At 50.3% G+C, this 15,519-nt stretch overlaps 2 protein-coding genes across 4 annotated transcripts; one reads left to right on the forward strand and one right to left on the reverse strand.

The window, feature by feature from the left end:
* Positions 1-2: 2 nt before the first annotated feature.
* Positions 3-9,013, reverse strand: PMEL (premelanosome protein). Of its 2 annotated transcripts, none has more exons than XM_082635652.1 (12): positions 8,902-9,013; positions 5,956-6,066; positions 5,649-5,795; positions 4,710-4,844; positions 4,166-4,327; positions 3,591-3,913; positions 2,570-3,044; positions 1,705-1,821; positions 1,383-1,467; positions 1,067-1,272; positions 877-964; positions 3-253 (listed from the first exon to the last, which is right to left on the reverse strand). In XM_082635652.1, exons 1-12 carry the CDS (start codon positions 8,975-8,977, stop codon positions 112-114), a joined length of 2,067 nt encoding a protein of 688 aa, XP_082491778.1. In that variant the 5' UTR covers positions 8,978-9,013; the 3' UTR covers positions 3-111. The 2 variants fall into 2 exon arrangements, with proteins under 2 accessions (XP_082491778.1, XP_082491779.1); XM_082635653.1 differs by having other exon boundaries at positions 2,570-2,803; positions 3,272-3,913.
* Positions 9,014-9,777: 764 nt separating this feature from the next.
* CDK2 (cyclin dependent kinase 2) lies at positions 9,778-15,326 on the forward strand. Of its 2 annotated transcripts, XM_082635757.1 has the most exons (8): positions 9,778-10,114; positions 10,852-10,929; positions 11,038-11,158; positions 11,745-11,915; positions 12,388-12,489; positions 13,166-13,309; positions 13,613-13,816; positions 14,092-15,326. In XM_082635757.1, the coding sequence occupies exons 1-8, from the start codon at positions 9,999-10,001 to the stop codon at positions 14,194-14,196; spliced, it is 1,041 nt and encodes a 346-aa protein (XP_082491883.1). In that variant the 5' UTR covers positions 9,778-9,998; the 3' UTR covers positions 14,197-15,326. The 2 variants fall into 2 exon arrangements, with proteins under 2 accessions (XP_082491883.1, XP_082491884.1); XM_082635758.1 differs by lacking the exon at positions 13,166-13,309 and having other exon boundaries at positions 9,779-10,114.
* The last annotated feature ends 193 nt before the right edge of the window (positions 15,327-15,519 follow it).

The following is a 15,519-nucleotide window of genomic DNA, read 5'->3' on the forward strand; positions in this document are numbered from 1 at the left end:
CACCAGGTTCTGAGTCTTTATTTCAGGCAATGGTAGTTTCCAAGGGAAGACTGGAGAAAAGATAGGCATTGCTGTCCACGCTGGGTAAATCATGACATCACGTGAGAGTACTCAGACCTGCTGCCCACTGAGGAGGGGGCTGCTCTCACCAATGGGGCAAGAGCGGAAGACCCAGGGCAGACGTAGCCACTGGGTTCTGCCGGGTGGCAGCTGGGGAAGGGGGAGAGCTGAGCCCTGCTTCGTACGTCTTCTCCTGATATTGGGAGAAAAGCAGGGATACTGGTTAGCGGTAGTCAATGGCAGCCTGTTTGTGTTTCTCCAACGAAGAGGATAAATCATATCCCAGGTTTCCTTGGCCTTGATCCTGGCTCCTTCCCCTCCTTCTCACCAACAGAGTTCATCCTCTCTTATTTCTGTGGTAACCTCTGTCCATTCCCCTCTCACCCTACAAGCTTCCCTGCTTTGAGGCCCTTGGCACCCCAGACCTAGGGATTTGCCCTTCATGCAGGTGGAGAACTCACTTCACCCAGCCTTCTCCACTCTTGATATTATTCATAACAAAAATCATCAAGATCATCATTTATTGCACTCTTGCTTCAGAACCAGGTGCTTTACCCACATTGTCTAGAATCCTGACAACAGCCTCACAGGGCAGGTATCAGTTTTCCTACCTTTCAGAGGCTCAGAAAGGTTAAGCTACTTCCCCAAGATCCCACCAGCAAGACTGCAGCCTAGACCTGTTTAACTTCCAAATCTGGGCTCTTTCCTGGACACTATGCTTTCTCGAAGTGGGTGGTGGTTCCTTCTTGCCTTGAGGAAGAATGAGCGGTGGTGCTAAGGGATAAGGGGGTGTGAGCAGCATGGTGGGGCTCTCACCTGTATATCAGAGATGCGAGCAGCAAAGCCATCAATACCAGCAAGATGCCCAAGAACAGGGGAGCCTGCCCGAAGCCTGCTTCTTGACCTACAGGCAGAATCCCAGACATAGCTATAGTCAGCATCTGCTTCCTGTCAGATATCCTCTGCCACTCCCCTTCTTCATCCTACCTCTTGTCCAAGTACCTACCAGGCATGACAAGCTGGGTGCTGACCATTGCCAGGCTATTGGCATCAGCCAAAGACACATTGAGGCAGTAGGTCCCTGAGCCGCCCTTCAGTACCTGGTGCAAAACCAGCTGGCAGTCTGGGCTGGGTGGCACAGGCTGACACAGCCGCTGGGCAGGGGGCTGGCACCCTGGCGATGAGATGTCCATGCAGGCCTCCTTGGGTAGCCTGGGAGAGATGTCAGCTTATGTCAGGGAGTCTGGGAAGGAACACTAGACACCAGAGAGCAGGGTAGCAGTCAACCCAAGAGTTCTCGGGGCAACCAGTGGCACACTCACCCGCCTTGGCAAGACACAGTCAGCTCAAATGCATCTCCTTCACTGGATGGCACAGCCTGCAGGATCTCAGCACTCTCAATGCCCTCTGCAAAGTTGCAAAGTTTTAAGTGTGGGACTCCTCTACCAGTCCTCCCCAAAGGCCCACGGACAGGAAGGTCCTCGGGCTACCTCCCCAATCCCATCCTCATGCCTTCAAATGAAAACCCTGGGATTTGGGTATTCTTGTTCAGGTGAGTAACTCCTTCCAGGGTGTGCTTCCACTGGGCAGCCCTAAGCAGCACATGCCTTCCCTCCACCAGCTCCCAAAGTAGGCAAGACTCACGGATGATGTCCAGGGTGACGGAAAAGGAGCCATATCGATACAGAACACAATCCAGGGGGACTTGTCGCTTCACCAGGATTAAGGTGGCTCTGTCATCCAGCAGGGGGCTCTGGGAGCCTGGCAGGGAAGGATTGAAGAGGCAAAGTCATGAGACAAATGAGTCACCTGGAAACAGAGGCCAAGCAGGCATTTTTCCAGGTAGAGCCAGAGCTACTGGATCCAGGCTTGGAATCAGGCAAGAGCTGGGAAATCTCATTTTATAGATAAGGAAACTGAGGCCCAGAAGGAGAAATGACTGCCCCAGAGTCACAGTTAGGGGTAGAGCTGGAGTTTTAAAAATTCTAAATGTTTATCACACCCCACACTGTGCCACGTCCTGGGTTAGACTTGGCGTATGTTAACTCATTACAGTGTCACTATCTTATTCCTCCCTTTTCAGTGTTTCTATCACAATTCCAGGTAAACCTACTTTGGGATGGGAATCCAGAGGTGGGAAATGGTGTCAGAAACTGGGAAAGATTTCTATGCATTTACACTTAATCAGAAAATGAGATATAAGTATTATGTAAATGATCACAGACTGCTCCCTGACCTTCACTTTAGGGAACAGCTCTTTTCAGAGACAGAGGAGCAACAAGCTCTGTCCCCATGGCCTAGGAGAAGACCCTGGTTTCCTGAACTCTGGATCTCTTCCATGCCTTTCAGAGGGACTTGGGGGGCTTTAAAACCAGTGAAGACTCTGAAGGGACTCCACTGGTAAGCTAAGGATTGGGTAACATCTGGATCCAGAGTAAGTCTTTCAGGTCTTTAGAGCTGTGACAAATGCCCCCACCTCAATGAACCTCATTCATACTGGCCCTCTTACCTGTAATACCTTCTGTAGACAAGAATGGGCTGGCATCTGGACTGTCAGGCTCCGGGGTGGGTACCTCTCCAGCTGTGGTCTCCACCAGCTCTGTAGTTGTTACCTGTGCAACTGTGGTTCCAGAGGGTTCTGCAGTTGACACTTCAGGTGTCGTACCTATGGCCTCTGCAGTTGGCATCTCTGCGGGTGTGGTACTTATGACTTCCGAGGTTAGTACCTGCTCAGCTGTGGTACCTGTGCCCTCTGCAGTTGGCACTTGCACAGCTGTGGTTCCAGAGGGCTCTGCAGTTGGCACCCGAGCAGGTGTAGTGCCCACGACTTCGGCAGTAGGCACTTGGCCAGCTGTGGTGCCAGGGGCCTCGGCAGTTGGCACTTGCACAGCTGTGGTTCCAGAGGGCTCTGCAGTTGGCACCCGAGCAGGTGTAGTGCCCACGACTTCGGCAGTAGGCACTTGGCCAGCTGTGGTGCCAGGGGCCTCAGCAGTTGGCACTTGCACAGCTGTGGTTCCAGAGGGCTCTGCAGTTGGCACCCGAGCAGGTGTAGTGCCCACGACTTCGGCAGTAGGCACTTGGCCAGCTGTGGTACCTGTGCCCTCTGCAGTTGGCACTTGCACAGCTGTGGTTCCAGAGGGCTCTGCAGTTGGCACCCGAGCAGGTGTAGTGCCCACGACTTCGGCAGTAGGCACTTGGCCAGCTGTGGTACCTGTGCCCTCTGCAGTTGGCACTTGCACAGCTGTGGTTCCAGAGGGCTCTGCAGTTGGCACCCGAGCAGGTGTAGTGCCCACGACTTCGGCAGTAGGCACTTGGCCAGCTGTGGTGCCAGGGGCCTCGGCAGTTGGCACTTGCACAGCTGTGGTTCCAGAGGGCTCTGCAGTTGGCACCCGAGCAGGTGTAGTGCCCACGACTTCGGCAGTAGGCACTTGGCCAGCTGTGGTGCCAGGGGCCTCGGCAGTTGGCACTTGCACAGCTGTGGTTCCAGAGGGCTCTGCAGTTGGCACCCGAGCAGGTGTAGTGCCCACGACTTCGGCAGTAGGCACTTGGCCAGCTGTGGTGCCTGGAACTGGGGAGGAGCCACAGGAGGTGAGAGGAATGGCAGCCTGTAGCACCACCTGTGCAGTGACTGGGCCACACTCCAGGTAAGTGTGAGTGACCACAAGTGCCCGAGAGATCAGGGTCCCAGTACTGTCTCCAAAGTCCCAGGTGTAGGAGAGGTCAGCCCCAGCCAAATAGCCACTGGGGTCATGGAGCCGGAGGGCAAAGGTCAGAGGTTGCTTTCTCAGGAAGTGCTTGTTCGCTCCATCCAAGTCCTGCAGCCGAGACACGCTCACAGAGAAGGGCACCTGGTCTGAGATTGGAGCCAGAAAGGGTGAGAACCAGGTCTGGGCCACAGCTTCTTCTTTCACAGCCACATCCTCTAACCCCAAGCTGCCTGGCCCTTCACTGGCTCCAAGCCCCACATTCCTCTGCCCATGTCTTTCTGGCTTTGCCCGTATGAGGTGCCCCTACACACCATTTCCTCTTTCCCCTTTCCTGCCCAGCCAAGCTTCCCCACCTCCTCCTGCCCTGAGACTGGCCTTGTCCCTTCCTAAGTCCTTACCAGTAATGGTGAAGGCTGAGCGGGAGTGAGCGAGGGATACGTAGCTCTGGGACCCCCGGCGGTGGTAGACAGTCACTTCCATGATGTGTGTGCCCAGCACTGCCTTGCCTGTCCCAATGCTCAGTCCAGACACTGGGCCCCCCAGAACTTGCCAGTATTGGCCTGAGGTTTTTGGAAAGAAGAGTAGAGAAGGGGGTTACTGGTCAAAGGGGACTGGGGAAGGGTTAGAGACAGGGCACCAGAGAAGGAAGGTCAGGAGATGTATTGAGAGGATGCTTATTTCAGAGGGTGTTTGGAAGCTTGTATACGGGGGCAGGAAAGGAGTCCTAACGAGGGGTTCCATGGGATGGGACTGTAATTGGAGAAGGGTTCCCAGAAAGAAGTATAATAGAATTAGCTACGTGCTGTGGAAGAAGAAGGAGTCATGGGGAGGTGAAGATTAGGGAAACTCACAGAGTTTAGGGGTGGGACCAAAAGAAAAGGGATCAGGTAGGAAGAGATGAATCCAAGTGTGGGTGACAGGCCAGAGAAGGGAGTCTCTCACCCCAGGTCTTCCAGACATAAACAAAGCTTCTTCTCTGAGGTGAAGGGCCAGATGGGCAGGCCCTCCCATCGGGGAAGATGCAGGTATCATCAGGTTCTTGGGGATACACTGGCTGTCCTCCCCACACCTGGCTCCCTGAAAGGAAGATACAAAGTCACCCTCAAACCCTGGCATTCCTTATTATACACCAAAACCTTTAACATGGCTCCCAGAGCAGGGCTCTGGGAATACTCCCTAGCTACAAAATATATTCTCCTTGATATAACCCACTGTGGGTGGTAGTGGGGCGAATGGAAACTATAATTAAAGATTCCTATGTAGAGACTTCCCTGGTGGTCCAGTGGTTAAAAGACTCCACTCTTCCAATGCAGGGGGCATGGGTTCAATCCCTGGTCAGGGAACTAAGATCCTCCATGTTGAGCGGCCAAAAAACAAACAAACAAAAAGATACCTATGTAAGTATATACATAGAGATTGGAGAGAAAGAAATTGGAAATGCATCAAAATGTTTAGAAAGATTTGCTCTGGCTAGTGGGATAAAAGTAAAAATAACAGCACCAGCTAACATTTATTGAGCCTTTACTGTAGGCTAGGGCAGGCATTATGCTAAATTCTTTATATATTATCACATTTTAATCCTTACAACAACCTTTTAAAGTAGTATCATCCCTATTCTACAGATTAAGGGAATGGAAGCACAAAACAATTAAGTGACTTGCCCAGGGTCACATACTGGTAACAGGTTTAAATCCAAGTCCAACTTCTATATCCACTGGGTCTTCTGTCCCCCATTTTGGGTACTACAATTTTCTTTTTCTTTGTGCTTTATCTGTGTTTTCTAATCTAATTACATATATAATTTGTTTAAAAAAAGAACAAGAAGGAGAAGGGGCATGAGCTGAGCCCTGGGAATGAGGCCTGGAGTGGAGTGGTACCCACCGTTAATGATGGTGTTGTTGGCCCAGATGACCTGCCCATCTGACAGCACCTTCTGGCTTTCAGGGAAGTGCAGGGCAATAGAGAAGGAGGTGTTTGCCCCAAGCAGCGTAGGCCCATCATTGCTGACCTTCAGAGATACCTGGCCACCTGGAAAGGGCAGCTGCGTTAGCTGGGACTCCTTGGCTTCCCCTCCCCATATGCCTTTTCCCTTCCTGTCTTCTCAACCTACATTCAACCCAGTTCTTGCTCCTCTCCTCTCCCCACCCCATTCCCGCCATACCCGCCCCAGAAATTGCCAGGTTCCTACCTCTCCAGCAGTCAGGCCCCTGGCTTTCTGTCCACTCTGGATATAGCTGCCTGTTCCATGCTTTAGTTCTGAGCTGCTTTGAGACACCAAGCCAGTCCCGGTCTCTGGGTCCTAAAAGGAAGGTATAATGAGGACCCTCAGGTCATTACTCCCTTCTCAGGGGGCCACAGTGTCCCATGTCACGTCACTCATTCTCACATTCAAAGTGCATTTTAATTTACCCAATACCCACCATGTACCAGGCACTGTGCTAGGTGCAAAGAACTTAAGAAATGAAAAAGAAATGGTCCTAAAGAGATTCAGGTTAAAGTATATGAAATAGACATATACATAAATTACTATAATTCAAGGCACTGCTTAATATGAGCCATAATAAACATGCACAATGTACAACGAAATGACAGAATAAACAGATTAATTCCACTCTGGTAGACTGGGAAGGACCCAATGAGGAGTTGACCTGTGGCATAAAGCATTCTAGGCAGAAGGCCCAGCATGAGCAGATGCATGGAAGCATGGAAGCACATGGCATGGTAGGGGACCACTAGCAATGCGGTTGATGTACACCATGAGAGATGAGGCCAAGAAGATGGGGTGGGGGCTTTGAGTGCCAGGCGAAGGAGTTTGGCCTTTACCCTGTAGGCAAGTCCACCTCAGAAGATTTTGTTTGTTGTATTGAGATATAATTCACATACCATAAAATTTACCCTTCAAAACTTTTTGAATATGATCAGATCTGTGTTTTAGAAGGATCACTTCAGCAAGCAGTGAGGAGGATGGACCAGAGGCAGGTAGAATTGGGAGTGGGGACAAACAAAATTATTATAACTGACCAAGAGAGAGGTCTGAAAGAAAGGGATATGATGGCTCTCCACATGCCTCACCCAGATCCAACAACTATCAACATTTTGCCACATTTGCATTATCGATCCTTTGTTATTGGTTTGTTTTTTGGTTAAAGCATTTAATTTTCTTTTTTAGAGTATTCATTTCTAATGCTGTACTTTTCTTTCATTCTTTCTTTCCTTTATTTATTTTATTATTATTATTATTTTTTTTTTTTTTTTTTTTTTGCGGTACGCGGGCCTCTCACTGTTGCGGCCTCTCCTGTTGCGGAGCACGGGCTCCGGACGTGCAGGCTCAGCGGCCATGGCTCACGGGCCCAGCTGCTCCGCGGCATGTGGGATCTTCCCGGACCGGGGCACGAACCCGTGTCTCCTAAATCGGCAGGCGGACTCTCAACCACTGCGCCACCAGGGAAGCCCCCTTCCTTTATTTTTTTTGGCTGTATCAGGTCTTAGTTGCAGCATGTGGGATCTTTTGTTGCAGCGTGCGGGCTTCTCTCTAGTTGTCGCGTGTGGGTTTTCCTCTCTAGTTGTGGTGCGTGGGCTCCAGGATGTGGGGGCCCCGGAGCGCATGGGCTCTGTAGTTTGCGGCACGCGGACTCTCTCCTTGAGGCGCACGAGCTCAGTAGTTGTGGTATGAAGGTTTAGTTGCCCCGCGGCATGTGGGATCTTAATTCCCCGACCAGGGATCTAACCCGTGACTCCTGCATTGGAAGGTGGATTCTTTACCACTGGACCACCAGGGAAGTCCCTGGCTAAAGCATCCACAAGCAAATCCCAGACATAATGTTATTTAAAACCATACAAATTCAGTATGTATCTGTAAAAAATATTTTCTTGAATAAACACAATGCTAGTTCACACTAGACAAAATTATTGAAACCAGTCTATACAAAATTTCATGAATATCTAAAAATGTCTTCTTATGATTTTAAAAATCAGGATTCAAAAAGTAAGCACAATATTTTAAGAGCCTCAGGTGGACACGTATGAACAGAATGTTTCCAGAGTACAATAAGGAACGTAGTAAAAGAAAAAGACTTGAGGGCTTCCCTGGTGGCGCAGTGGTTGAGAGTCCGCCTGCCGATGCAGGGGACACGGGCTCGTGCCCGGGTCCGGGAAGATCCCACGTGCCGCGGAGCGGCTGGGGCCGTGAGCCATGGCCGCTGAGCCTGTGCGTTCGGAGCCTGTGCTCTGCAACGGGAGAGGCTACAGCAGTGAGAGGCCCGTGTACCAAAAAAAAAAAAGAAAGAAAAAGACTTGAAACTGCCCCATGAATGAGGGAAGTCAGATCAAGGAGAAATTCCTAGAAGTTTGTGAGACCAGGGATCTAGAGAAAGGGGGGCACTGGAATATGATGCAGATATTTCAGCAAAGCAGAGACTATCCTCACTCCATTTCTAATATGTACCAGAAACCTGGTTGATTCTGCTGGGGGAGGATCTGGAATCATCCCACTGAGCATCCCACCATGAGAGCAAGAGAATTATAAGATGCCCCATTCTTTCTCCACTCCCAACCCTCCCTCCTCAGAGCAGCACGGGACATTCCAGACCCTCTCACCACCACCTCCCCCCCCCTTGCTCCTGTCACGAGGCCCCAATCCCCCAGAGCTCTTTCATGTGATGCTCAGCTGAGACCCCTCTGCCTGTCTCTCCCAGCCCCAGAACAAAAGCCTGGGCTGTGTTCGCCTATGCCCATCCCAAAGAGGGGATGTGGTGCCTCTTTACCCTCTATCCATTACATTCTCTTGCTCCTCACTTTAAATACCCTATCCCAAGTGCCTGAGACATTGCCTAAGAGTCTCCCACTCATTTTACTCCCTTGGAGCCCCCGCTCCAGCTCACTGCCCAGGGGGTCTCAGAATTAGGGCCACAAAGACCCACTATTCTCTTGCCTTTCCAAGCAGATGGACTTATTTTTAGGCTGAGTCCCAAATCTTCATGTGGGGAGGGAGCTCAGTTGCCCATGTCCTCACTAAATCAAATGGGTGGGAGATGCCCGAAGCATTGCCGGTTATCTCCCATTAGGGAGGGGAAAACCAGAGCAGGTGTGCAACCCCAAATTCACACTTGCTCAGGTCCACACACCCCACACTCACCTTCTGTGGCCCCCACAACCAGAAGAGCACCCACCACAGCCACATGGAGAAGGCATTTTCTCAGCACCAGATCCATCCTGTTCTTCTTTCCAGCAACCAAAGGCGCTGGGGCGTAGGACAAGCCCCTATATAAGAAACGGATGCTCATTTGCATAGCCCTTCCCCCTCTCCCTTCAGGGGAGGCCTGGGAGGAGCAGGAGGACCTGAGAAAGGCAGAACTGAGGAGGGATCCTTGTCCCTGGACATCCCGTTACTCAGTGACAGTTTCTGGTTTCACAGGGTCACGCTCATCTTAAAGCACTCCATTCCCCCGTGGAAAGAACTGACTGAAGGGCAGCTACAAAACAAAACAGGTACCGGATACACACAATTCATCATGGGAGAGTGGATCAATTTATTGTGAGTCAAACCAGGAACCTCTCAAAAAGACTGTAGAAGCAGTGACCCTGTATCCAAACTCAAAGAGAGACAGTAACGGGGTAGGCTGAGAGACGGAGGTAACGACTCCTCCGAGGCCCGGGAGACCCTTACAATGAGATTCCCAAATTCCTGCTTTCAGAGGAGGCTCCCTGGACCAGGTGGCATTCAATCTTAGGTCAATACACATTTTCCTAGGTGTGGTGAAAACGGCGAATTAGAGATCAGGAAATCCCTATAGACTCAGGACACAAGTAGGAAACTCGATCCCAAATCAGATACTTGGAAAAAGGTGTTCAGCCTCCCCACCTACGTTGAAACTTGTCTTAATGCCCCTCGGAACCAAACTTGCGCGGGTCGGGGTCGTTTGCAGAGAGGGACGCAGGGCTGGCCTCTCCCGCTCTGACGTTGACCAATAGGAAGATCTGGGGGCGGAGCCAGGGAAACGCGGGAAGGAGGGGCGGGGCTTCTGGTGGCGGCAGGGAACTGGGGGGAGGCGGTAACATTGTTTCAAGTTGGACAAATTGACAAGAGCGAGATACACTGCTTTCCATCCCGACCTGGGGCCACGGTACTGGGCCCTGTTTCCCCTCCTCGGCCCCCGAGAGCTGGGTGCCGCTTTCTGCAGGGTTCCCAGGCCCCCGCTCCAGGGCCGGGCTGACCCGACTCGCTAGCGCTTCATGGAGAACTTCCAAAAAGTGGAAAAGATCGGAGAGGGCACGTACGGAGTTGTGTACAAAGCCAAAAACAAGGTGACGGGAGAAGTGGTGGCGCTTAAAAAAATCCGCCTGGACACGTGAGTGGCCTCTGTACCCGGGACTCCTAACTCGGGAGCTCCTTGAGTGCCCCCTACCCCCACCCCAACCGGCGGTGGCCATCCAGGGACCGGAAGGTAGCAGGGAGGGACTTCTTTTGAAGTGGAGAGGTGGGTTGAAGGACGAGTAGAGGGTTTCCCGTGGGAGACTATAGGGCAGTGTAGAATCCATGGGAAATTTCCTCCCTAAAGGCGGGTGATGCCCCCAAATGTACAGTCAGAAAGACTCAGGAAGAGGAAGGAGGCCTCTGAGATGGGGGTTCCAGGACTCCCTGTGGAGCTGGGTTTTGCAGTAAGCTGTAAAGAGCGCCTTTTTGAATGACGAGCCCTCCTCACTGCCCCAACCCCACCCTCATCTTAGAATTCTCTCCCCCTTTCAAAAGAATGGCAGTTGAACCTCACTGGCCCCTCTAGAGAGGCTGGGTGCTGCTACTCCCCCCCCCCTTTTTTTTTTACCTGTTACCTTCTTCACCTTCACCAGGAGGCTTTGCTAACCTAACCCTGGGCAAAGAAGAAATAATGACCTTAATGTGTCCAAAAGCCAGTCCTGTCCATCCATGAATTAACCTCTGAAGCACCCCTTCTCTTCTCTCACTTTCCTAGGGGATGCCGGGGTGGTGTCTCTGTGGGGAGGCAGGGGGTGGGGTAGAATCACCGGGCTGGGGGAAAAGGAATATTTGTAACCACATTCCCATCTCTGCTCTCCCAACTTCTCCAAGTGAGACGGAGGGTGTACCCAGTACTGCCATACGAGAGATCTCTCTGCTTAAGGAGCTTAACCACCCTAATATTGTCAAGTAAGTATGTATCTGGGAGGTGCTCTGACAGTAAGGGAAGATGCCTTCTGTTTGTGTTGTCTGGGCATTTCTCTCCCTCACCTCTATCCCTGGACCTCCCTTCCCTAGGCTGCTGGATGTCATTCATACAGAAAACAAACTCTACCTGGTTTTTGAGTTTCTGCACCAGGATCTCAAGAAATTCATGGATGCCTCTGCTCTCACTGGCATTCCTCTTCCCCTCATAAAGGTAATCCTTCTCATCAACTCCTCCCAACATGGGCATGTCTTGGGGGGACTGAAGGCAGGCAATCCAGACTGAGTGTTGATTTGTGATCTTAGCTTCCTTCCCAGCCCTCATCCCCTAAGGCTGGGCAGGAGAATCAAAGAAGGCGAAACTCTAGTGAGTCAGCTTAGCAGATCAGGTGGAAGGTGAGATGAAACTCAGATAAATGGGACTGGAGGGCACTTGGTAGACCCCTCCAAAAAGCCTTTCCACCTGATTGGTGGGAGAAATAGCCAGTGGGTCTCTATTGTCTGTTTTTCTGGGTTCTTTACTCCCAGAGCTACTTTCAATCTATCAACAAACGTTTATCCAACACAAATTTATTGAACACCTTCAATGTGCTGAACACAGGATATGGAAAAGAAATGCAAAACTGAATAAGACCTGATCCTTATCCTCACTGGGCTGACAGTCCAATTGGGGAAATGGCTTGTAAACATGGAATTATTATCTAACTAGTGAAGGCTTTAGTAGAACTTTGGAGACACAGAGGAGACCCTAATCTTCTCACGGTGATGGAAAAACACATTCTTTTCTCTCCCCTTGTCAGAGCTATCTGTTCCAGCTGCTCCAGGGCCTAGCTTTCTGCCATTCTCATCGGGTCCTGCACCGAGACCTCAAACCTCAGAATCTGCTTATCAACGCAGAGGGGGCCATCAAGCTAGCAGACTTTGGACTAGCCAGAGCCTTTGGAGTCCCTGTTCGTACTTACACCCACGAGGTGAGTCCCTCTCTGCATGTCTTCTCTGAAATTCCTGGGAGGTGTTAACAGGGACATTCACAAAGTTTTTAGTAACTATCTGGCCAGCAGTTTCTCTCTCACTAGATGGAAAGTATCCCTGACACCCTAAGAGGTCTTAGAGTATACACAGAGTTCATATTTTGATAGATAACGAGCCAGGAGAGCTGGATGGCACACCATTAAAATTATGACCGATTGCCTCAAGTTTTCCAAGAAGGTTGCAAATTGGAGGTACAGAAAATATGGTCCCCAGAACCATGGACTAGGCTAACTCTGGGCTAAGAAGTTGTACCCATTTATTTTACTTAGGGGAAGTCAGAGGGAAGGGAAGGATGGAGGGAAAGAAGTTGCTTGTTAAGAAGCTGAGTTAGCAGAGTAGTCCTGAGGAAGTGAGATGTGGGAATCTCCATGCCCCATACACCACCCCTCCCCTTCCTACGCTTGTCCTCAGGTGGTGACTCTGTGGTACCGAGCACCTGAAATCCTTCTGGGCTGCAAATACTACTCCACAGCTGTGGACATCTGGAGCCTGGGCTGCATCTTTGCTGAGATGGTACGGAGGCATGCCTGAGTTCTACCCAGCCCCCTCCTCCCCACATTCAAGAACAACAGAACTGTTTCTTGGCCTAGACCCATGGCCCTTCTCTTATCACAGGGTCCTTCCTCTATAGTAGCACAAAGTGGGTGGTGGGGAAAGGATAGGACTCTCATCCCTGGTGTCAACCACAATGTGGGGATATCCTCAAACAGCTTTAGCCTGCAGTATACATATCTTATCTCTGAACTGAGCTAAATCATTTCTGCAACTGTTTTAGCTTTAGCCTGCATATATTTGGGAAAATGAGTTCCATTTAGTGTCCCCTTCATTTGGCCTGTAGACCTTATTGTAGGGCACCAGGAATGTGGTGAGGCCAACTGTGTTCACCTTACCCACACCTTTTATTTAAACGGCAGACTTAGATCACATCCCCCCTCAACCTCTGGCTTTTCAGATTGAAGGATCCCTGAGGCCCAGCCTTATAAGGGAGCTCTCATCCCCTTTAATACTACAGTGGAGTGAGCTAAGTTTTCGAATCAAATCAGCAGTATGTTTTATGGTCCCTTATCTGGGTTGTAACTGGGGGCATGGAGACCATTACCCCATATATATAATGTGCATTTATCCCCCAGTGCATTACTTTACAATTGCCCATATTCGTCTCTCAATTCATCAAAAAATATTTGTTAAGCACCTAGTGTGTACCCAGCACCATGCTAAGTGCTGTGGGGAACACAGAAGAAATGGAAGACACAGTCTCTGCCCGCTGTGCTCCTATCTAGAAGTGGCTGCATCACAAGGAGGGGGGATGACCGCAGTGTCTACCCCACACCCCGTGAGTGGCTTGGGATCCCTTTGCTACGTGTCAGTGGCACCCCAGACATTCACCCCCTCCCAGCCCCACCCAGCCTTGGGGATCTGCAAAGCCATGGTTGGGGGAAGGAAGGAGGGGGCGAGGAGACAGATGAAGGGACTTCATTGTCTCAGGCTCTGTTTGACTGACCCCATGAAAGGCCCTGGGGAGGGAGTCATGGGGCCCTGCTGACCTTCCACTGCCTGTGGGAACCTCCATTATCCAGTGGGCAGTTTTGACTGACGTCAATGTGGGTTTTGGCTTTTCCTCTTTCCCCATTTTCAGGTGACCCGGCGGGCCCTGTTCCCCGGAGATTCTGAGATCGACCAACTCTTCCGGATCTTTCGGACTCTGGGGACCCCAGATGAGGTGGTTTGGCCAGGAGTTACTTCTATGCCTGATTATAAGCCAAGTTTCCCCAAGTGGGCCAGGCAAGATTTTAGCAAAGTTGTGCCCCCCCTGGATGAAGATGGACGGAGCTTGTTATCGGTGAGAGTGGGGAGTGGGCACCCATTTCCTCTCATTCACTCCCCCAGGGCAGGGTTTTTCCAGGATGAAGGAAGAATGAGGCCCTGGACTCCTGGTCTCAGCATTTCCCTAGCCCCTGCTTCCCTCTCGCTGTTGTGCACCCATTAGATACAGGAAGGAAGGAAATGGGAACTCTGCCTTGGGTGAAAGGAATTGTTTCCCGATTTCTCAAAACACCTGCTGCCCATTTACTCCATTATCACATTACTGACGTCAGCATACATCTCTCCCTCCAGCAAATGCTGCACTACGACCCCAACAAGCGGATTTCAGCAAAGGCAGCTTTGGCTCACCCTTTCTTCCAGGATGTGACCAAACCAGTACCTCACCTTCGACTCTGATGGCTTTCTCAAGCCCCTACTCCCAGTCTCACCCTCTCCTCCAGTGGGGGCATGATCTGGCTTGGCCCAGGGCTCTTAGCTCACTGATCTTGTCTGGCTGCCTTAGCACTCACCTGCCCCTCTTAGCCAGCCAACTCTGGGGAGAGGGGGTGGAGGGGAGAAATAGGTGAAATTGAAAGGAAGCGTCAATATTACATGCACTTAATCTCTGCACCATGCTCTCCCCTTCCTCTTAGTCATTGCTTAGGAGGGCTGGTATTTAAAAAAAAAAAGAAAAAAGACTGTTTCTCCTTCCTCCACATAGGGTTTGCCATCCCAGTCTCTGAAAGCCCCGCAATTATTATTTTCTGTGTTTCAGGTGACAGAGACCCCAAACCTCCCACAGCCCTGTGTAAGGCCAACTGATAGCAGGGGCACTAAGTTGGAACTTTTGAAAACCAAGCAAAACAAAAACATGGCGAGGGGCCTGTTTTAAAGAATTACGTTAAAAAAATAGATCCAACCAGTTTATACCCTCGTTTTAGTGGTTCATCTCACCTAACAGTCTGGGAGACTCAAGACTCCCTGTCTCAGACTCCCAGTCTCTGCAGTCCTGGTGGGACTGCAGTAGAAATGATTGCTCCTAGTCTTCTTGCCTGTCCCTCCTACAGGCAAGGGGTGTCTGGGAGGCTCTGGGTCAGGGACTGTGCTTCACCGAGGCCTTATGAGGCAAGTGAAAGATGTTTGGATTTTTCTCTTCTTTTTAAGATTCTTAGTTCTTCAGGTGCTAGGTTCCATCTTCCTCTGAAGGCCAGCCCATAGGAGTGAAAGTTAAGACCTCATTTTGAGAATGCTGACACTTTTTAAGGGCTGTGCCTGAGTGGGGACATTGGGAAAAAAATATTTCTTTAAAAGAAGGATGAACAATTATATTTATATTTCATAGCAGTTTTTTAAGTGGGAATCGGTGGGGATTTGTTGCCATGTGCACCTTGGGGTTTGTAACGCAAATGTTTTTTTTAAAAAAAGCTTTTTTTCTTTTTTATGATTTTGTCTCTCTTCTCCCACCTTTTGTCCTTGAGTGTTCTTGCTATTAACATTATTTGTAATTTAGTTTGTAATTGATTAAAAAAAAAGTTCCTGGTTTTATAGTTCATCTCCCTCCTCCTTTACTTTTGCATATTTACTGAAAGAATGATGTGAGAGAGAATATGAATGTGTGCATGTGATAATAGGTTTCAGACCCCTTTTCCTAATCACTCTATGCAGGGCTACCCACCCCACTCCATTTCGACCTCTGTGATGCAATTGGGATAGTGCCGCGGGTGGGTGAAGTGGGAATTA

This window comes from Mesoplodon mirus, assembly GCF_964341445.2.
Source record: "Mesoplodon mirus genome assembly, chromosome: 11".
NCBI classification, from domain to species: domain Eukaryota; kingdom Metazoa; phylum Chordata; class Mammalia; order Artiodactyla; family Ziphiidae; genus Mesoplodon; species Mesoplodon mirus.